The 22113-nt window shown below is 39.3% G+C and overlaps 1 protein-coding gene across 1 annotated transcript in view; it reads right to left on the reverse strand.

Moving 5' to 3' along the window:
* Positions 1-620: 620 nt before the first annotated feature.
* LOC140939117 (ras GTPase-activating protein 1-like) overlaps positions 621-22113 on the reverse strand; it is a 32721-nt gene continuing 11228 nt past the window's right edge. The window contains exons 7-25 of the mRNA XM_073388677.1: positions 19021-19098; positions 17767-17842; positions 17356-17509; positions 16575-16654; positions 16007-16080; positions 15078-15162; positions 14042-14268; positions 13354-13430; positions 11672-11796; positions 11148-11192; positions 10047-10203; positions 9057-9199; positions 7123-7238; positions 6510-6596; positions 5262-5329; positions 4127-4215; positions 3971-4048; positions 3446-3568; positions 621-2767 (exon numbers count right to left, since the gene is read on the reverse strand). Of these exons, the coding sequence (XP_073244778.1) occupies positions 2660-2767; positions 3446-3568; positions 3971-4048; positions 4127-4215; positions 5262-5329; positions 6510-6596; positions 7123-7238; positions 9057-9199; positions 10047-10203; positions 11148-11192; positions 11672-11796; positions 13354-13430; positions 14042-14268; positions 15078-15162; positions 16007-16080; positions 16575-16654; positions 17356-17509; positions 17767-17842; positions 19021-19098 (1990 nt within the window). The 3' untranslated portion in view covers positions 621-2659. The remainder of the gene's footprint in view (positions 2768-3445; positions 3569-3970; positions 4049-4126; positions 4216-5261; positions 5330-6509; positions 6597-7122; positions 7239-9056; positions 9200-10046; positions 10204-11147; positions 11193-11671; positions 11797-13353; positions 13431-14041; positions 14269-15077; positions 15163-16006; positions 16081-16574; positions 16655-17355; positions 17510-17766; positions 17843-19020; positions 19099-22113) is intronic.

The raw sequence follows: 22113 nt of genomic DNA on the forward strand, positions 1-22113 counted from the left end.
AATATGATTGGTTAGCTATCTCGGACCATGACGTTTTAGTAAAATCCAGCTAGTGGTCTATTATCAATGCTGCATTCTGATTGGTTGAGCTACTACTAGGTTATATGTTATAGCCCCCTAGTAGCGAAAAGCGCGGGCTTTTTGGCGGCAAAAAAGGATTAAAGTCTAGCTTTAAGTAGCTAAAATTTTTTTATTCTCGATATTTTTGACCAACTAGTTAGATTTTACTAAAACAATTATTCCTCTCGCCCTCATGGCCTCTGAGTCAATAGCCCATGAGGCACTTCGGCCTCATGGGCTATTGACTCAGAGCCCAGAGCCCATTCGGGCTTGAGGAATAATTGTTAAATATTCACCGCGCTAGGCGGTGAATATAAAGCAGAACAAAATCGCTGTCGTGAACTGGGTATTTTTTTTGTTTTGGGGCGGGATTCAAAATGGCTTGTCGTTTCGCGACAATTTCGAAAAATGAAATTTTAGCAGTAAATGAAGCAGCTGCATCAACAAATACCAAGAGAGAGCCAAAATTTGGCTTGTCGGTGTTTGCTGGTCGGTAGAAAAAAATTTTCTTACTGAATTTGCAACAGAATCATAAAAAATGATCCAGGAAACACTGTCAATTGAAACGTAAACAAACTCTAAGTGACGTCTTTATTTACAAAAAGTTCCTTTTTGATTTTTATCCACTGATTTGGTAAATACTAAAACAACTATCTCCCTCAGGGTCGGTTCATAGCGCTAGATATATACCTCGACGCTTCGCGTCTCGGTATACCATCACCATTCACCTCCCCTTCGTGGGATAGTTGTATCATATCAAACATAACGGAAAGAAACATTGTAAAAAATGACAGAGCAGAACCACTTTATAGATCACATAATAAACTATATATTTATTGCAAAATATCACTTTATAACATTTTTTTTTTAATTTTGTGGTCAAAGGATATCTTTGTTCTTTGTTAGGACGGGTGGAAATTCCCACCTTCATTTTTTTTTTCTTATCTACAATTGTTTCTTGCTTTCATTCATAGTAGCAGTACCTCAAATGCATTTGTCTTCTTGGACAGCTAGAATCATTGCACTCCAAAAAGTCTACACTTTTTAATAGCAATCCTCATATGAACTTTGCCCAGATTATGAGTTTTATTCTATTTACAAGTATAAACCTTTCACTCCCAGAGGGTCTACTATCAAATTCCTGATTTCATTTCATAATGACAAACAAATAGTACCACGTGTTTTCTCATTACCACAAATCTAATTCTCTAAAAGAGTTACAAAATACGTCACCTCTACAAGCAAAAGTAGCGCAATTATTTTCTCAGAAAATTTCCGTCCGAAATGCCAAGATATTTCATGTGGAAAACTATGTAGCAACCTCGAATTTCAAAAAGCATAATGGCTTATTAACACTTCTTCAACCCTTTTTTCCAAACATTTTTTGGTCGAGCTTGTATTTCCTTTTAGTTAGTCTAACACAAGTAGCTAAAACAGCTTAACAAGGTCGTTCAACGTCTAAAGTAATTTCTTAGCGTCAGTCCTATACTACGTTAATTCAAATGTAGAACAAACAAAATAGGGCCATTTATACGGGGAAAAATAAGTAGCGTTTTACTTAAGACGCGTCCTAAATAAGACGAAAACTGTACCGTATAAAAGTCACATTTCGAAGTTACATTTTTTAAGTTTGACGCAATTTTGCTAAGACACGTCTTGTGCAAGAACAGCACTTAATACCCATTCTTCGATAAGAAGCGTCTTAGCTAAGTCGCATCTTATTCAGACGAGTTACTTCCTATTTAGGACGCGTCTTATTTTTCTCCGTATAAACAGCCCTAATGTTTACAGTCATATCAGCGAAGAACTGCCTGTTTAAATGGTCATATAATAATGTCTTCAAATTAACTCTGGGAGTGACAGGATTACCCAAATTTTCCCTAAATTTCTTATATCTCTTTTTCAGCAATTTACAGTCAAAGCGAAAATTATCTTTTACGCTATTTTATGGAATTAAGACTACATGCGAAGGATCTTTGACACCAAAGATTTCTGAGAAAGCAGACATGGGACTACGAAGGGAAGCACATTGCACATCAATGATATTTGAATGGATTTGTCGTTCCAATGGACATCTAATCAACATGAGTCTAACGATGTTATTGGTCAAAAAGACTACTCTTAGCATCATATTCCAAACATATGTAACATATGACACATCATGCACCTGTCATGAAGTAATTCTAGATTTCCTATTTTCGTACCCACCTGAAAACTTACTTGGAAATACGACGAAAATTATAATCAACGATAAAAATATATTAATAAATATAAAAATAAACTAGTATTGTTCTAGTAGGGAAAAAATTATTCCACTTCATACGGAAAATAAAAAGGGTAAATTAGTGGCTTGCTACCACATTATTTCATTGGGTTTGCACCAAACTCTCTTTGTGTTTCTAACTCCTGACAAAGTACAACAAAAACACTTGCGCATGTTAGCGTACATTGACGGCTTGGATTTTTGTCTTTCTTCTTAATCACTGATCCCTCCCAACTACGCATGAGTTCCTTCCCATAATTCTCTAGTTGTCTTCCTGTCACGAACACCGGGAGGATGGGGGATGAGGTTTTCCACAAGATGTCGATCGTACAGTCATTACACGAGCTTGTCCGCTCTGCTAGACAGGGCACAATTTTCTTGTAGAAACTGTTGCTCCCTTTGTCGTAAAGTTTCTGTAACAGCGACAAGCTTCTTTAACGCCGGCTGAAACAGAAAAACGACACATTCAATTCCCCTAAAGAAAAAAACACTGTATTTTCTGTACCATACACGGACACAAAAATATGCAGTCCTTCTAAAACTGTCTTTTTTATAGTTAAAGGAGCTGTGTCACGGAATTCAGCCAAATCAGGTTATTGCAAAATACCCGTTAAATTAAAAGTAACGTGAAAATAACCACTTAAAACATTAAAGGAAGGTTTAAATAACACAACAGATACAACAGCTGCCTCGGATGGGCAAAACTGAAGAAGATTGAAACGGATTGAAATTAGGGTTTTTGAAAACTGTTCAGCCTAACTAAACAGTTTTTCAAAGTTTATCTCTGCTGTTTGCAGCTTCAAAAATAATGCTTAGGGGACATATTTGTTTGTCTCTAATCTCTGATTTTGTTATTTACATGTAATTTCTTTGCCTACTTTAAGTTCCATAGCGATTGAGAGCGATTAATTGGCAAAATAAAACAAAATGAACTGGACTTCCGTGACACAGCCCTTTTAGGTGAATCGATTTGCACGGAATGCACTATGGGAAAAACAAACAATCCATAAAATTAAGACAGAACGAAGCGTGGGAACAACCTAAGAGAACCCGCAACTGTATATATATTCTACTGTAGTTTCTAAACACACAAATTCTACCGACAAAAACAACTAGTACTACCGGGGACTGACTCAGCTGTTGAAGCTCGGATTCATACGTCAAACAAATGTCATGAAGAGCGGCAAGGTCACGTGACAGATCTGATGACACTTGCTCAGTGATTTGTGGGCACTGTGTTACGTTCTGTAAAAAAAAAAGAAGAAAAAGAAAAAGTTACTTCCATAATGCAATGGACAGTAGTTTTAACCCTGGATTGTCTTTTTGTAGCTTAGTAGCAAGAGTGCCCGACAGACGTCTAGAATGTCACGGGTTCATATCACATTCGGGAATCAGATTTATTCATTGACGAAGACTTACTCTTTTCATTCTTATTTGATATTCCATATATAACAAAACCTTGGAAGCTTCCTTGATCATTTTCGCATTTTCCGCAGTGAACTGCAACGAGAATTTTTGCGCATGCAAAAGCCTCGACTAAAGGCTACTTCCGGTTCACTGTCGACAATAAGACTATTGTACACTCACAACCATTAAATCGTATCTTAAACGAACAAAAAAACAGCACACATGTTGCCTTGCACTTACCGATAACTCATCCAGAAAGTTTATCATTTTTTCCTTGTTCTTTAGGATAAAGGGATTCACTGGTGTCATAAAGGATTCCTATCATAAAACAAAGAGGAAACAATTACGTTTTCAACAATAACAAAAGCAGAGCCAAAATCTAGTTCCAATACCTACCTTAGCACCAAATTCGACTAAGTTCGCCAAGTTCTGAAGACACTTCGCTACAAGTGTAAGCGTTCGAGCGGCACATGATGATGGAGACTCTGGGAGAGAAAGAGTGAATCACCAGTTAGTTACAGCATGGTCTATAGACTGGAATGATTATGAAGCCCCTTAGACTCTTTTGTTATGTTTTTGTGGACCTGACAAAGCACAACGCTCAATGGCGTTCCTATTATTTTGACATTATAGACCAATAATCTTAACGTCGCATTAACTCATTCCGTCACAATTGTGAACAAAAAACACAGAATTGTGCACTTTTAGGGAGCTTCCAACATAAACTGCAGCACCGTTGTTTTTATCTTTGATATTTTCTGTCCTTCATATCCCGTCTCCTCAACTAAATATGGTTACAGCAGGTCAAAGTCACTAACACGCATTTCTGCAAACTGACACCATGCAATGAAGAAAAGACTTTAGACCTGTTTTACCCACAGTCTTTTTGAAAAGTATCACTTGTTGTTAAATTAACCACCATTGTTTCTTTTAAGAAAACACACTTAGAATTAATATCTTCGAGTTTATAAGAAGCCGTTAATAATGAAAGCCATAAGACGCTGGCCGAGCTACGAGGTATTCCTTGGACTGCTGTCACCCAAAATAACTCTTCACTGTAACGCAGAGGCTTTCAAGGCATCTCTAACTCGCAATAAGAAAGAAACTATGGGTTTTGAGTTCGGGCGGAATGAATGTGGTCTTCATACGGGGCTCTGCTATAATTTTCCGCTTCACCACGAGAAGGAAACTGGGTCCAGTTTATGTTCACGAAGATTTCTGGGATGGTTACAGGGGACGCGCCGGTCAGCTTTTAGCTAATTTTGTTACTTGTTTTAAGTAACTCTCCCAGAGATTCTTGCGAAAGTTAAGTCGGTCGTTTCTAAAGTGGTGAATAACAGTTGTCAGGCACAGAAGAAGTTTACACAGTAGAAACCTCTGTGCAACTTAATTTTCAGAGCTGCGAAACTAAAGAGGGTTGTTCAACTCGTCCTGCAAGTAAGCAAGTCCTGAAATATATAAAGGGATATAGTGTATTCTTGAACACGACTATTTTTAATTGACCAAAATATACAGTGTTAAAAAAACTCACCAGACATCATGTTACATGTCTTCGGGTTTATTATCGCCGGACAAATTAACCGCAAGAAAAGGAAACCGCTAAAACAGAAAAGAAATACACGCAAAAAACGCAAAAACCCTTTAAACCTTCCTACACTACCTACTTGCACTTCCTTCAAACATCTTACGATCCTAAACGTTCTTCCGAAAACTTTTCCAACCAAAAAGTAGCCTAGATAATGCCCAGCAAAAGAAAAATAAGAAGCGGGAAGGCCAGAAAGCGACAGGTAAACGTCGAGGGAGCAGTGTCACTACGCATGCCCGAATTTAACAAGGCAATAATAGAAAGAATAGGCCATTAAAACTAAGAGGTCATGTGACATCATTTTTATGAAAATAAAAGTTATATGATTTTGCCTTCGAAAAACGATTAGTGGGTCATATCTTATAAAAAATGATGGTGACTTTGTTTTTCAAACCCGCACAATTTTCTTAAAATGAGTAAGTTCGTAGCTGTTCACCTGAACAAAATGTGACTTTTAAAATTACGAATTACCTCTTTCTGAACACAAATCAAATTTTGCACTTAAACTTCAAGGAAAATGTTGAAAAGATGATGTAACGTTTACAGCACATCTGAGCGTAAACGGTATCAAACGTTTGACAAGATACAAGCAAGCACTTTTGGCCGCCCTGTTGGAGGGCAAGAGTATGCCCTCCAACATGGCGGCCAATACAATTCACACTACTTTGTTGACGAATCAAAGTGCCATAAAATATATCCCTTAAATGCATTTCCTCTCAAATTTCGGGTGTAAGATAATTTTTGTGCTCTGTTAATTTTTGGCATCAGCAAGATTCCAACTCATTGTTTAAAGGAAGCGTTGGTTACGTGACCTCGTAGTACAAGTGGCCTGTTACGATAGAACTGGTGGAGAGCAAACTGACTAAAAGCGGAGTAACTGTTCATTTCTACAAAGAGCTGGGCTACTTGTCTCATGACAAGGTAAAATGTAAACAACAACAACAACAACAACAAATAATTCAGATCACTCTCTTAGACTCCAAATCTGAAATACGTTTTGATCAATTCCGTAATTTTCTCGGATTGTATGTGGTGTTGTAACGAGGAAATTCAGATCACTGTCTTAGACTCCAAGTCTGTAAAACGTTTTGATCAATTCAGTAATTTTATCGGATTGTATGTGGCGTTGCAACGAGGAATTTTAAAATTAGGGGAATGATCCCCGGTTCAAAAGAACGTGAAAATTCCCCTCACCTGACAACACGACTTCTGACTATTTCATTGTCAGCCCATCTATCTTTCACATTCTGTTGCAGACAGCAAAACAGATAACGCAAGTTTCTGCAAAATAATATTTAAGACGTCCAAAGTAAGCCTATGTGCGATACCAAGATGTTTCAGGGTATCGTCTTCAGCGAAATCAAAAGGGCACTGTTTAGAGATTGTTCCCATCTTTCGTCACACAAATACCTACATGACATTTTATCAACTAACATTCGGTATTTCATCTATACTAAACTGAACTGCTTCAGTCCACAAAAATTCACCACCACAAATATAAACTGCACCATAGAAAAAAAAGAAAAATTTTTCAAATTTCAATTTTGACAAAATGTACCAAAACTTCGGACCAACTTTTCCGATATGTAGCTGATATGAAGATTAGTCTATACACTGGATGACACCCTCATGACCAGAACACGGGTCCCCTGAACGTCACAGATGTCCCCGAAAGAGGTAAATGATACATAAGTTATATAGCGGGGCCTACACTCAGGGGACACTTTTTCTGACGGAAAAACGTGTAAGGATAGAAGCAGCATTTGTTTAAGTTTATATGGGAAAGGACTGTAGTCAAGTACCTTACCTTGGACAATTTTCAGCGGAATTAACAATGGCGTCAACTGCTTCAAATAAGAATTCTAATAATTGCTTCAGGTTGACCACGGTATCAGCGCCTTTCTCTAGCTTAGCTGGGTTCAACTGCAAAAACGAAATTTAAAGAACTGATTAAGATAACTTCACAGAACCTACCTTAACTACTTGGTCCAATCTCGGTTAAACTTCGTCCCGCGAAAAACGGTGGTGGGATATAAAGAGCTCTTAGTATTACTTCAAATATTGCGCTGGACATCTGTTTGACTCGAATCATTTGGTGACAGCAGATCTTTTTTTTTTCTATCAGAAAAATCTTTGATACCAAATTTCCCCTTTCGTTACACCGATGACCTTTTACAAAACCATCCTCGGAGACCCAGGGGCAGATAGTGGGGGTGAGGGAAAGTCTAAACGGACGGGAAAACGGGCAGAAAAACACAAAAGTTTTCTGGCACCAATCAGAAGTCAGAACGGCGGCGAGCGTTTGGAACTGGTCTTGTAAGACATTGTCCCCAGGGGCTCTTCTCGCCGTTCTTTACTTTTCTTCGTGCCATATTTTTCCGCCCGTTTAGACTTTCCCTCGCCCCCACTATCTGCCCCTGGGTCTCCGAGGATGTTACAAAACGTTAATGTTTCAGACAAAAGAGCGCTCTCAAATTTCAAGTTCTTGCCGCTTTTGAATAATTCAAGACCACACCTGATACGTTTGAGAACTAGAAATATGCCTTCCCCCTTCCCGCTTTTCTCCTGGAATCATAGCCATTTAGCCAATCACGTAAGATTTCATCCCTTAACGTTCTTGATAACTCCTTTCCTTGACTGGCTCAAAACTGTGGGATGACGAGTGAGTTTATTAGGGTGTAATTACGCCGAGCTAAACCACTTTTAAATCGGTGACCATTAATACGCATTTCCTAAAACCCAATCGAAATACATGAGCTCCTCCTTTACATCTTCTGTGAAGTCCAACGTCGAAACATTTTATTTAGCACGTACAGAAAAAAAAAGGAGTTTGAGCTTAGGAGGAAGAGAATTGTTAGGGGATCAGAAACGGAAAACATTTCAATCACAAATTTAGATCGAAAGTAGATTTCTCCACAGTTGAGCGTCCAGAGTTGAATGATGCTCAATTTACAGATGACTACAATTGGTTCTTTACAACGGAGTTCAGCTGCGTATTGTTCATTCATAGGAACAATTGTTATCTGGTAAGACATGACTTACTCTCAACACGCACGAATTTTCAACCTCAGATTTTTAAGCGCAGAAGTTTAATAAAAGTCTGCTAGAATTTAGACGAAAAAAGTTTCCATGTATAGGGGAGATATGTATCTTCACAAATCCATTCTTTTATACGGAGTTTGTTGCTTATTACGAAAAAAAAATCCAAGCTAAATTTTAATGGGTGTTCACCCATCCTAGAAAAACCAAACAAGCAAAGTTTTAAAGGCAAAAAGTCCGGAAGTTATTCTTGTTGGATTTTCCTGGTTGAAGGTTAGCCCGTTAACTGCAAATATCCGCTTAGTAATTCAAAAAAGCGTAGAAATTCTTCCCTTGTCCCTCTTACTGTAGCGCTTTTGTGGTGTTTTTATGCTTTAATGGCCCGCCACGGTAGCTAGGTAAATAACCCGGCCATTCCAATCGATACCGGGCGATTAAAGAGAGCCAGAGCAACAACCACGACCCCGTCAAATAAAACGACGTTCCATTTTCTTCTATTCGTCTTATTAAGCAAAATTTAAACAGAGGTCTAACCGTGCGAATGCCCTAAAAGGATCTCATTCGGGTTATTCGGAAAAACCATAAGTTCGACAGGCAAAATCTTGCTAGCTGCAATCACCGTATGTTGCTCTAGCTTGGTCACTAAATGCAAGTATTTGACTCCGAAACGTTAATTTACTGAGTAAAGCTACAGTATTGTACCTCACATGACTGCTTACAGTCCAATATTTTTGCTACAACATCACCGATGGTTTTCTGTAAGTAAGGAATGGCGACCATTTTCATGTATTGATCCATAAGGGTGGTAGTTAATGAAGTTCCTCGAAACAACGTGGAGACTTCTTCTGCAAACAAATATCAAGTAAGGTTTGTTAAACTCTTGTTTCTAAAACATATTGGAAGTTTTTACAATAACTGAGCGATTTCTCGCGCGCTGATTGGTAAAGAGCTTTGTTCGATAAGAGTACAGACGATGGAAATGACGCAATGGTGGCGCAATTTGTTTTTCTCTCTCGCGCCGAGAAACGTCAACAGAAATAAACGTCAAGACTGTCAATGTCACTGTAAAAAACAAATCGACAACAATTTTCTACGGTCTGTACTCTTAACGACCATAGAAATGACGTCATAATGTTGAAAACTTTGTAGTGAAACCATTCGCCTGCGGATCGTGGTTCCACTTGATTTTTGAACATTTTGACGTCATTTCTACGTCGAGCAGAATACAGAACATGGAAAATTGTTGTCGATTTGTTAAACGTTTGAAGGATCGATTGTACAAGAAAGAAGTCTTCTTGAACAACAAACAAATTCAAGCAGTCTAGACAGATGAATTAAGGGCACTCAAAAGAAGTTGGTTGTTTTCCCATAAATGCAGGGTTCCAAGTAAAGAGGCAGACATTGAGCCTTCATTGAGTACAGCTGAATCACTTCTTTTGAAATGACATCAAGTGGTAAAAAATTATTTAGCTGCATGCAAAACAAAATGCATCGTCAATTAGAAAGCTAGAGAAGTACCATGCATATAGAAACAAAAAGACCTCTTCCCGCTATCTTTCTCCATACTTTGTCATTGAAGTTTATTCAAGACGCGCGCAGGTACACTACGCCCTTGAGCTGCCCATTCAACGGCTGAAAACCGTGTCTACTGTCGCTATAGTAACGACCGGTTATAACAGTTTCAACCCTTACCTTGATTCTCTATATCTAACGAGTTCATGGTTTTCAGCAGGAAAATTTCTTCCTTTTCGTGACGAAAGATTTTCAGGAGAGTCGACGCCAGAGCCACTCGATCTTTGCAAACCTGGCCGAGGCCCTTTACTGCTTGAAGATCTTTATCCAAAAGAATCTGCAACGACGAAACGTGTGCCATTAATACAAATCTGGAACGAACAATAATAAAAAATATACTCTGGCAATTATTTACGCATGGTCAGAAACACGGGTGGAAGGCGTTGAGGTACGGTGGCCAAATGGCTAGTACTATGGTCTCCCGATCAAAAGCACCGGGTTAAAGCCCTACCGGAGTCATAATGTTGTGTTCTTGGGCAAGACACTTAACTCTCTCGGTACCTCTCTTCACCCAGGGGTATAAGGAAGTACCGAAGAATTTAATGCTGGAGACCCAGAGGCAATTAATGGCAATTAGAGTTTACCAGCCAAATCGTTGCGAAATTTTCAAGAGAAAAAGGGAAAGAACCCTGTGCATTAACTCTAACCCGCAAACCAGTTCCATGAGCATTTACGTTGCCTGTTTCTCACCGAAATTTTCTGAACAAACAGAAGCAGAGAAACCACTAGATTCTTGAACTTGTTCAGTAGGATTAATTGCCTGGGGCGCTCTTTCGTTCTTCGTTTCAACCAAACCGCCCGAGCTGATTTCATGCGCAAACATTTCGTCCCAATAATCATTGCAGTCTCCGAGGATGTTTATTTCATGTACGTGTAGAAACGTGACGATCAAAATATGAGTAAAAATTCGTCTCAATATAACTCCATTAGTGCGTTGTTAAGCCATTAAAGCTACTAAAACAACAACTGAATGAGCAAAACCAAAACATTAACATCAGGTTTTGCAGCGACATTCTCCAGTTTTCATTTCAGCCTGATGCAAAATATTTTTTTCCTGTTTGTAGAGCAAACAAAGCTGGGAAGTCAAAGACAATGTACAAGTAGATGGTAGTAACCTAATGCTACCTTTTTAGATGGCTTCTTAGCAACAGACTTAATACCTTACCAAACCACAAAAACAGCTTGGTGACGAGCGGCATTTACAGTTTAATACAAACATACCTCTTTTAGGGGACTATATTCTCCCACAGGCATAATAATCTCATGCTGCAAGACAAAAAAAAACGGCCACGTTAGACTTGAGCACAGCACGTCAGGGAATGTTAAGTCGAAAAAAAAAGACATTTTAAGTCTACCCTGCCGTACTGCATTGAGGTGTAGTAGGGAGACTACAATTGACACAGAATGAGGACAAGCGGAAGTGTGCCCTTCATTAACATCTTTTGAACCAGCTGGACAGATACGTCCAGCAACCTTTGCTGTTTCCTTATCGCCTACATACTTCTCAGTAGATAGAGGTAAATTGACTTATTCTTCCCAGTGTTCTCACCAAGCAAATTTTAACAATTTTGAAACTGGTTACTTGTTTGCCTATAGCATGATACATACAAAGCACTACCTCTGCTACCCTGGGTACCAGGGACTTTTCTAGATCGCGGCCGAAGATGTGTCGGCTGACACCAGAGATTGCCGCCGCACACGAGAAAAAACCTCTGGTACCCAGGGTATACCTCTACTTTCCTTACCGTGAATTTACTCTTGACTCTGACGCTACCGATTTCCACTTTAGCGTGAGAAGAAGGAAGGAGCGGATACCACTCGTCTAACACATTGCCTTTTGGTAAACGGTTTAAAGAAACCATCGCACTTCCTGTCAGAGACAAGTAGCCACATGCACAACAGCGTTAAGCTAATTATTGTGGCCCTGTAACGGTACCCTCCCTCCCCTCCATCGGTCTAGTTCCCCTAGCTTTTTTGAAATGCATAGCCTGTGAATACAGCCGTCTCTTCTCTCTCCTCACTGCTCTTGAGGGACGTCTCGCGAAACGTCTCCAGCGGCGAGGAGCAAGGAGAGACGGCTGTATTCGCAGGCTACGAAGAGCAGATCAGGTTCCTTTACCTCTTCTTCGCATTGTTAAGGAAGGAAGAAGGAGACAAGGATAACGGCTTAACGTCATCGCCTAATGACGAAATCACTCGAACTGAGAAAAGATTTTAATACACGGCTAGTACTTTCTTTGAAGTTTTTTGACACCCTGGTTGGTGGTCCAGCGCGAATCTGAGCCCGCAAACTAGCAGACCAGCATTCTTCCAGCCGTGCTAACAAGGCGGTGGTAAACTGACATGAACTTTTACTAGAAAAGGAGAACTTAATCCGGGAGGATTGGCCTAAAAGCAAAGCAAATTTGTTCCCGTTAATGTGCCAAAATTTCTTGGCACGCGGTAAGGTACCAATTGCCCCAGTTCAGCTAGAATTAAGATGTTCAGTGTTCAATCTAGAAATTATGGAAAGTGGGTCAAATATCCCACGTGACATTTTAAATTGGGTCATTTCAAAAATGGTCTGGGTCAAATTATTATGATAATAATAAACTTCGAAAAACTGGCAATATCCTTATTATGCTATACACTACCAGTATATTTTTACAACTTTTTAGCATTTTAAGTCAGTTTCAACGTTTTCGAATTTTTTATCCCTATTATAGTTTTTATGCTTTTCACAGTTTTGATTTGCTTATTGCAGTAACTGGAAACAGTCAAATAATTGTAAAGCCGAAAAAGACCAATTATGAATAAAAGGAAACCAAAAAATGCCTGTTTGACCATTTTTACACTTCATACTTTCTAATCAGCTTTAACTAACACAAGTTCCAAGCTTTTCCTTAGTTAGCCAGTAAAGATTCTTCTGTCCTTTTTCTTCCTCCAATGCTGCAAGGCCACTCTCTTTGGCGTAAAAAAAAAGACTTAACTTTTGCTGGCGTTTCATGAAACTAAAATTAACGTAGAAACAAGAACACACCCTGAACAAAGTCAACGAACGAAGCGTGAATCGATCGGCAACGTTGCAGAACGTCGTAGTAGCGTCCAGTCTCTCTCGGAATTGGAACGCCTGACACAACAAGTACTCGTACAAACGTAGTCTGAAATTTCGCGATTTCGCGCGTTCATATAAGGCTAGTAAGCACACATATTTGTTTTTAAATTTACTTTTATTATTGCCTGCTGCTTTGGAAGTACTTATATACGAGAAAACTTATTTTGGGGGGTTTTTGTTTGTTTCTTTTTTTTGCGTCAGTATGACCCCACGATCATTTCATTTTGCGTCAGAATAGAATATTCTGCGTAAATGACGCAAAAACGCGGCCTAGATTGAACACTGGATGTTGCCAAAAAATTTCTTAAGAGCGAATATTCTTATCTGACTTACCTATAAGCACATCTTTAGAGCGCTTGTTACGATTGTACAAATCAACTGAGTAGTAAGTTACATCGGACGGAAGGTCACTGCAAGCAAACATAATAATAGGTATGGGACATTTCACAGTTTTCAACAGCCTGGCCATTTCCGGGATTCAAAAAAATCCCATCATTCTCAAAGTGCAAAACCTTTCATGTAAAAATGAGTTTTGCTTGAATGACAGTCACAATATATTTTTTTCCAAACATTGAAGACTTCACCCCTACCTCGTTTCGAAGATGTTAAAGGTAACTAGGAAATGACTTGTGGAGTCTTTAAGGTAATGTTAGGCCAAGTGATTGATTAAGAAATTTCGCGCACCTTTTATCTTTTGCGATCAGAAATAGTTGAACTAGGCAGGAGCAGCCACAACTTGCTCGTTCGATATTTCTCGTGCTTGTATCCGGGAACGTGTAATCGTCAAAAATATCATTGGCAGCCGGAAATGTAAATTAAGATAAAGAGTGTAATCAGAAGCATATGCTTCTGGTGTAATACAATCGAACTTCCGCTAACGGCCACTTTTTTAGCGGACAGCCCACACATTGATTCTTGTTTAAACCTCTCTACAAGGTGGCCGTTGTGGAGAGGTTCAACTGTAATTGATGAACACAAGAAAGAAAAGGTATGCTGTCAGATTCAAAATCAGTTAACTCACTTGAATTTAAACTCTTCGTTCCATATCGGCGAATGCCCCTCCTGGGTCTTGGTCCGGCAGGTCTTGACTTCATTCAGTGAAATCATACAATAGGGATGGGAAACTTTGTTAGAACTGTGTGCTTCCACAACGTTCACTTCTAAACTCCTTAGTTGTTTCACGTCTCTTTCCCCGACAGTGGTATTCATCACTTTGCCACAGAATTTTTTAATAGCTTCCATCCATTCCTGAAACAAAAGAATACATGCAATCACGATTTCAAAGCTGAAACAGAGTATGGAAAGATTCCTAAAGGCACGAGTGAAATAACTTTTGTGTCTCCCTTTTAAGTGAATCACACAGGCTTTCGCCCGACGGAACTCAGTTCTTTCCAAAAAGGGAGTTTAAAGCAACAACGACGGCAACGGCCATAAAAACGGCACTCATAAAGGCATTCAAGTTTTTTAATGGCTCATCGCGATTTTACCAACTCACTCACTGAGGGTAAAAAGGAAGGCAGATCTTCCTTAAGTTGATTTCTAAAGAAGCACAACGAAGTTCAGACAGAGAGAGAATAATTCGTCGCTGTGGGTTTATGCACTCCGAAATCGCGCCAAAAGAAATTTTACGTCGCAGTCGTGCACTGACAATAGAGAAATGTATCAAAATTGTGATTGTCGAGCAGAGCTATTGTTGATAGATTATTTAATGTTTGCCGTGCACATGATTCTAAGTCTCTCTGATTCCGCGGCCGTCGCGTCAACCAGCAAGAAGACATTTTTACAGGAGGGCACATCTGCAGACGTTATATAAAAGTTACCATATGTAATATTTCCACCTCAACATTATCAACAAACCCATAATCCACAATTTTTATGGTATATATAATATTACAGGATATTGTACTCATGGGTGTTAAAATGATATGCTGGGCTGTTGCCGTCAACTGCTTAAAGAAACAAGATAGCCAGTGCAATACCAAATTTAAGGATGGCTGTCAAAGGAGAACACAATATATGATTGTGTAATAAATGAATATCGTAAAGACTTCACTCACATTCGCAAGATCCTGAGTGTCTGCACAAAGGTAAAACATCCGCGACTCGTTAAATGCCCGTACTACGACTTGAAAACAGTTTGGCCTTGAAGAGAAGAAAGCACAGAGACATTACACTGAATGTTAAGATGTCGCTTAAGAGAATAAATTAAATAAGAAACCGGAAGCAAAGCTCTTCTGCTCTCTCCAAAAAAAATTGCGCAATAATGCGGAGTAGGCACCAGGCCCTGCTTCGGTCCCATGAGAAGTATACGAATGACGTCAGTTGCACTTAGATGGCTATCTTTCCCAAATTTCATAAAGAATGCAAAGTCAAAAATTTTAAAACACGGCTTTAACCCATGTAAAGCTTTGACTGTATCTAGGCAAATTTAAGGGCTTTACAAAGCACCATCAAGGCCACTTTATATATAAACTTGAGTAGTTTTTTTGTTTTGTTTTTTTTTATTTGGGCGGCTTTTGAATAGAATTGTATAATTAACCAAGGGCAAGACTACAAAGCAGGACAAAAGCAGTTGGGAAGACAACGTCATTGCTTTATTGTATGCAATTCATTTTAGTGTTCAAAAAAGCTGGTTTTGCCTATTCTCTAAATACTACCACGTCTCCCCTATTCAGCGCTGGAATATAACAGAATAATTACGCCCACAAACACTTAAGTTTTGCACAACTTTAGACCAAGGGACGGGGGAAAGAGGTAAAAAGTAGAAGCCTTCCGAACATTTTTGACTAAGATTGTGGTTAATGGCCCGCGGGCTTTGGGAACCTTGAATTGCATTCTCCTTATCATTTTTTTGTTGATAAGTCAAAGGAGCGCTTGGCCATGTCCATGTCCACATCATAACTCTAAAAAAAGGCTTGAAAGGGGCACAAAAGCCACAGAGGATCATGTTGAATAGGTCTGGTGTTCACAGCATTCAACATCTTACCTTCCGAAAAAGCTCTGATGAACCTCATAAACCATTGAAAAGCTTAAATCCATCATCCCTTTTGGTTTTGTTCTCTGCAAATGTCAAGAAAAAATAAATGCAGTTAAAGACAATGATATCATTCTAAACGACAAAGTTAAAAATACATTTTTTTTTTTATACACTCTTCATTATGTTTTTACAAAAAATGTACATAACGACAATTTTTCACTATTATACCCAAAGAGCGGTTAATTCATTTGCCTCATGAAGATCCGCAAAAAAAAAAAACGAAAGTCTTCTGTCTACATGTATACAACGACAACAATTAACGAATCCGTAAGTTTTTGAAAATACCTTTTAGGAAGGAAATTTTTGAAATGGCCCGTTTGCCGTAGTCTTGTGGATGGATGAAAATGGAAATTCTTGAACAAATCCGTGAAAAGACACATCCGTCTCAAATACAACAGGATTCTTTGAACGGCAGAAAACGCTTCTTGTCCATCGAATCATTTGAAATTCGCAGAAAAAATTTTGCGGATTCAAGAAAAACGGATACACGTGGATGGGGTTTAAATATATCACCAACCTTGTCGTTTTCAAAGAAGTATAGATGTTGCTCCATGCCATCAAGAACAAAGAACATTCTTTTCCACTTGTTACGGTGTCCTAAAAATAGACAAAATAAGAAGCCACATTAGTAAAAAAAGAGGTCATGACGGAATCATGACGGAAGAGAAATAGAAAAAAAGAGTAACAAGTAAGAATTGTAATAGATATTATGATGTTATCGTATCGCTTTGTAGTATAACATTACATTTTGGTAATAACGACTAAGCTTTTTCGAGCTTAGAAGTATTACCGATGACAATGGCGTCTTTTGTTCGACGACTGTACGACGCTGAAGCCACGCACAGTAGCGCTTGCATATGGACGGATTTCAGTGACTACAGTTCGATCTGTCGACCGATCTTTTCAATAGACCATTTGCACGATGGCGCCATTTTACTACAGTAGTACGACCAGAATCCCTTTTTCCGCCTTTCTTTAATATTTATATTAGGTAATCACAGCGAGGTTAAAATAACCAAAGCCCTAATAGGCCATTTCAAAGTTCCAAAAACTCTTACTTTCAAAATGAAGCAAAGTGCAAAACTTGTCTTGTGAAAATGAGTTTTATTTGCATGAAAATAAAAAATCATTTTCATCTCAATGGCTTTGAAATTCGCCTCGCTTTGAAACAGAGGCTTGGGACGACTCAGAAATGGCCTTTTTTCACAAGAAAGCAAAACTCTGAAGGATTCTGGTCATAGTAGTAAAATAGAGTCATTGTACAAATGGTCTTTTAACAACAACATTGACAAAGTCACCTTTCTTCACTAAATACCCTCTCTTGAAAGCTTGCTGACTACGATAAATAAGGGGCCCAGGAGTGCCAGACGTGAACATAAAAGATGACCCATTTTCTCGGCTCAGAATCCTGCTCGGGGACATTGGTCTGTGAGGGAGATCCCAGTCCTGCGCCTGAAATCAAACACAACCAGCTAACTTAACGGAACTGAGTAGGAAAAGTCGTACTTACTCTCCACCAAACCACAACACACAATCTTGGCTTAATGCAATTATTGCTGATGTTTTCAGATTGCTGGTCCAAGGGTAATCCCGACAACGCAAAGCGCAAAAACAAAAACTATTAGCCTGACTCAAAGGAGTGGCATCTTTCCTCTAAGTTTGATGAACGAAGGAGGTTTATGCCTCAATAAAGTGCGTAAATGTCTTACCCTTGACACAGGCTCCTTCAGAGACAGTCCTTCAACAATATGCTCATGCTTATACCTGGCTACAACAGCATCCACACTAAAAGAAGTACAACAGACACAATTTTGGTAAACCTTTTCGATACTGTAGGTGAGATTACACTAGGGCTTTTCCCCAAAGCTTCTCTTGTGGAGATAGCTTGGATTGAATTCGCTCTGGGTTTTGATCACTTACATGTTTGCGGTTACACGTTGGTAAAATTGCCAAAGGGAAAGAGAAAACTTGAATTCAAACATTGAAGGCTGACATAAATCGTTTACCTTTTCGACTATTTGTACCCTTTTAAGAGAGGGGCAACCTTATTTTCGTGAAGCCGTGATCAACAATTTGTGGTGTCCGTGAATCGGCATGTACTGAAAAACTGTCCTGTGAATCGTGATTGAAGTACACTCCGTGAAACGTGAAAAGACAAAATCCTCCATAACCGTTTATGATTTGACGCCACTAGGACACCTTGGCACCTAAAAAACACGTGATTTCTAGTGTTTCCTACATTTCACTTTCTCGTGATTGGTTGAGCAGCTTTAGTTTTCTTAATTTTCACGAGGACTAGTAAGTAGTGCTCGCGCGTGAAAGAAAACGTGATGGCCCTCGTAATTCTACTACGACCTTTAGCGAGATTGTCGCAGTGGCGGAGACAAGTTCTCAAATGTTAGAAGTTTCATCAATTTGCGATCGGGAGAAGGCTTAACCACCTTCAACAAAAACAACCGTGCTAGCTTCTCTGGTAAATAAATGTAAAATGAAGCTTCCGGGGTGTCTTATTTAAGAAGACGCGAAAAACTTTAGGTCAGTTATTAGGTGAAACCTCGTCCCTGTCAATCTAAAGGTCCCTATTAACAGATTCGCTCAACATCCTTTGCAGTGGCAGTGACGGATTTACAGGAATCTTAGAATAAATACCTTCGGAATTTATAATCCCCTTTACCCTCTAAAGATCAAATATCCACATACAAATTCTCCACACGGCACACACATCTCAATACATTTCCATAAAGAATTAATTAGGAGAAATTGATGTCGATCACTCTTGGGACTTAAAGGGCTAGAAACACACAGCAAAACATTTACGTGAACAACAATCTTCACTTCGCAATCTGACGACACTGACAAGGTAAGCAAGAAGAACAAGGTCTTAGCTACGTGGTGTATGCAGACACGTATTGTACTCAGGCTATACGACTGCTAATTACTGGCGATAAAGCTGTTTGGTTTACCTGTCGAACGTTCTGCCACCCATTGAATACTGCAATCCCTGTTTTCTGATAAGGAAACGAGTGATACCCTCTGGCGCCCTAAAGGAAAAGAATAATGTTTATGTCCACACTACACTGCAATGCTTTTAGGCCGGCACGAAAACCATACTGGATAGGGCTTTTATTCACACATAAGAACCGGTGATTTCGGAGCAATTTCTGTAAGAGAGCGAAGCTGTGCCGCGCCGATCTCTTAAGTGGAGAGTCATATATGGGATAGGTGTTCATACTATACCGGATAGCCAGTTTTCTTGACGCTATAGTGTGATAGCCTGCATTGCAGCCGGCCCACGCACTCGACAAAACCAATTGTATAGTCCGTACGCTCCGCTCTATACAGAAGGTTTAGAGCGTCTGCGACGCAGGTAATAGAGTGATAATAACCTAAAATTGACACCAGCCCCTCTTCATGTAAGGAACAACCAACAGGACACAGCCAAGACAGCCTTAAGCCACTTGACTTTTGAATGAGTTATATTCATTTACAATTCACTGTGCAAAGCGTCGCTGGAAGCTTTCTCTGTAGTAAAACAACATTTTGCTGCACTGAAACGAAAGAAGCGCTGTATAAGGCCGTTTTCAACAGAGTCGAACCTTTCCCACCGCACTCTGCTTTTAGTTGCGGAGGTCATTTCAAACACTTATCCTTGATTCCCGTCGCCATCACTACCACTGACACCTCCAAGGCAGCAATGGCCGCTAAATTACGCCCCACCTAGCGCAATAGGGAGTTTAAGATACCACGACGGCAACGGTGACCAACGACGGCGAAAACGTCCCTTAAAAACTGACTTCGCATTTTTTGAAGCTTCACTGAGCGCGATTATCCCAACTCGCTTACTTTGTCACATGTAGGCGAACTCTTATGGAGCTGAATTCCTAAGAAAAATGTCCAAGTTCACAGAGGGGAAGAGAATTCGTCGTCATTTGTTTACGTTCTCCATAAAACTAAAAACTAGGCAAATTGTCGTCGTAGTTATGTAGTGACGGCAAAGAACTGTACCAAAAGTGTGCTGCACGTGTTAACCTGTAGCTTATTTCACATTCTCGTTCTCGTTCACGTCACCGTCGTGACATCTTAAACTCCCTAATGAAACTCTACATAACAGCCATCTAAAGTTTAAAAGCAAAAGAAGAACAAACTGATACACTCACTTTTTCAACCTTGTTTCGTTAACACTCATTAGCATGTATAAAATGGCGTAATTTTATGGCATTTTTCAGGGTAACGTAGGCAAGAAAAAAACAAAAAATCGGAACTGTGCCTAAAAACAAAATGGTATGTGCCGGAAACTGCCGTGACAAAGTGAAGCACTTTGACGCTCCTGGTAACAAGTTTCTGTAGTCCCATTTGTTTTGTGCTCACCTGTACTGTTTTATTTTCTCAAAAAAAGTTTTCAAAGGTAGCTAATACTGCCAGAAGGGTTAACAAAAGATACTCCTGCTTTGTTTGTTTTGCTTTTTCAGGACAGCTGTACATAGACTTCCGTTTCTTCCTAACTTTACTCATCAACAGCATAACAAGCGAAACAGTCAAGGAGCCAAGGAGCAAAACCACACGCGCTCGCGCGTTTTCACTGGCGAATATATCACTCAATTTTCTTGCATTTTATTCCCTCGCGACCTGGACGTATGTATCAATGTGGAGCGCGAAGGGACGCCTAATCCTACCCCCCTCCCCTCAAGTCCACATGCTCGTTGTCTGTCAGGGTGGCGTTACTTTCAGTTTCCCTTGTCAAAACAGAGCCCGTAAATAGTCTGCATACGAAAATAAACATCTTTTCATCTGTTTTGAAAGCAGACACAGCCGGTGAAACATCTTTTTTTATCTTTTCATAGACACACCACTTGGAAAGAAGGCAGTTACTTTATTTCTGTACATAGAACAGTTGATAACTATCAAGCTTCAGTGTTCTCCAGAAACTCCAGCAGCAGGCAAAAGTCGCAACACAGTTGCCACAGAAGAGCCGGCTACACACACAAAATATTTTTCTAAGAAAGAGAATAAGAGGTGGTACTTGTTTTTCAACAATTTTGTTCAATAACAACTAATTTATGAAAAAATAATAATAATAATAAAGCGAATGTAGGTTAATAAACGTCTCACCTCCAAGAGTAAAATTCTTTAAAGTGCATGAGCGAAAACTGTTTTGTGCAGTTATAAACTTTACCATTAGAAATACTGAAATGCACTTTCAGACCCCCTCAAATAAAAATTTTTCCGGGAATGGGGGGGGGGACCTCCCAGCCTGATACATAACCACACATGGAGCTCATCCATGTAAAAGGTTTTCCGTTCATTTGATCTAATCTATTGCCACCCACTTTATTTTTTCCCCTCTAGTCATAAATTTCTGGAAAACCCTGACTTTATTCAACGATACCAGTGACTTTACAGCTCTAGATTAGAATGTGCGTTCAAGTAACAGACAAGCTGCAAAATAGTTGGTTTAATTTTTACGACTCGCACGAGGATGGAGGAAAACGCTGACATTCTCCCACTCATTAAATCTTCAAGCCAAGCGGTCTGAGTTTTAACTCACGAGTAAACACTCTTTTCACGCTTAATTGATTTTATAAAACTTTGATACCATAAAAGTTGTGTTTTGTTACAGATTACAACAATATTTCTCTTACTTTAAAGATCTACCTCCTTTCTCATAACCCGTAATCAAATCCGTTACATACCATTTCGATGCAAAGAAAGAGGGTACGGAAGTTCGAGTGGGCAAATCAGTGCCAAGTTTCACCCACCGATCAACAAAACAGCTAAAAAAAAATTCGGCTGGTCAGGTTATGACCATATTGAGTACACTCTACATGGCGACAATTTGATCAAAGGAAATGTCTCTTAAAGATGAGGTAACGTGTTACGGAAATCCGTGCCTAGAGATTTCACAGGATAGTTATTTCGCATTTTAAAACATGTTTTCAGACCGATAGTGGAAATATCGCCATGAATTACTGCCCTTGGAAATACAATGGATGTCGTAGGTTCGACTGCTTTTGACAAATCTTGTTTTTTATCTTCCGAGTCGCCGGTGTCACTGACTG

Source organism: Porites lutea, chromosome 5 (assembly GCF_958299795.1).
Source record: "Porites lutea chromosome 5, jaPorLute2.1, whole genome shotgun sequence".
In the NCBI taxonomy this organism is placed as follows: Eukaryota; Metazoa; Cnidaria; class Anthozoa; order Scleractinia; family Poritidae; genus Porites; species Porites lutea.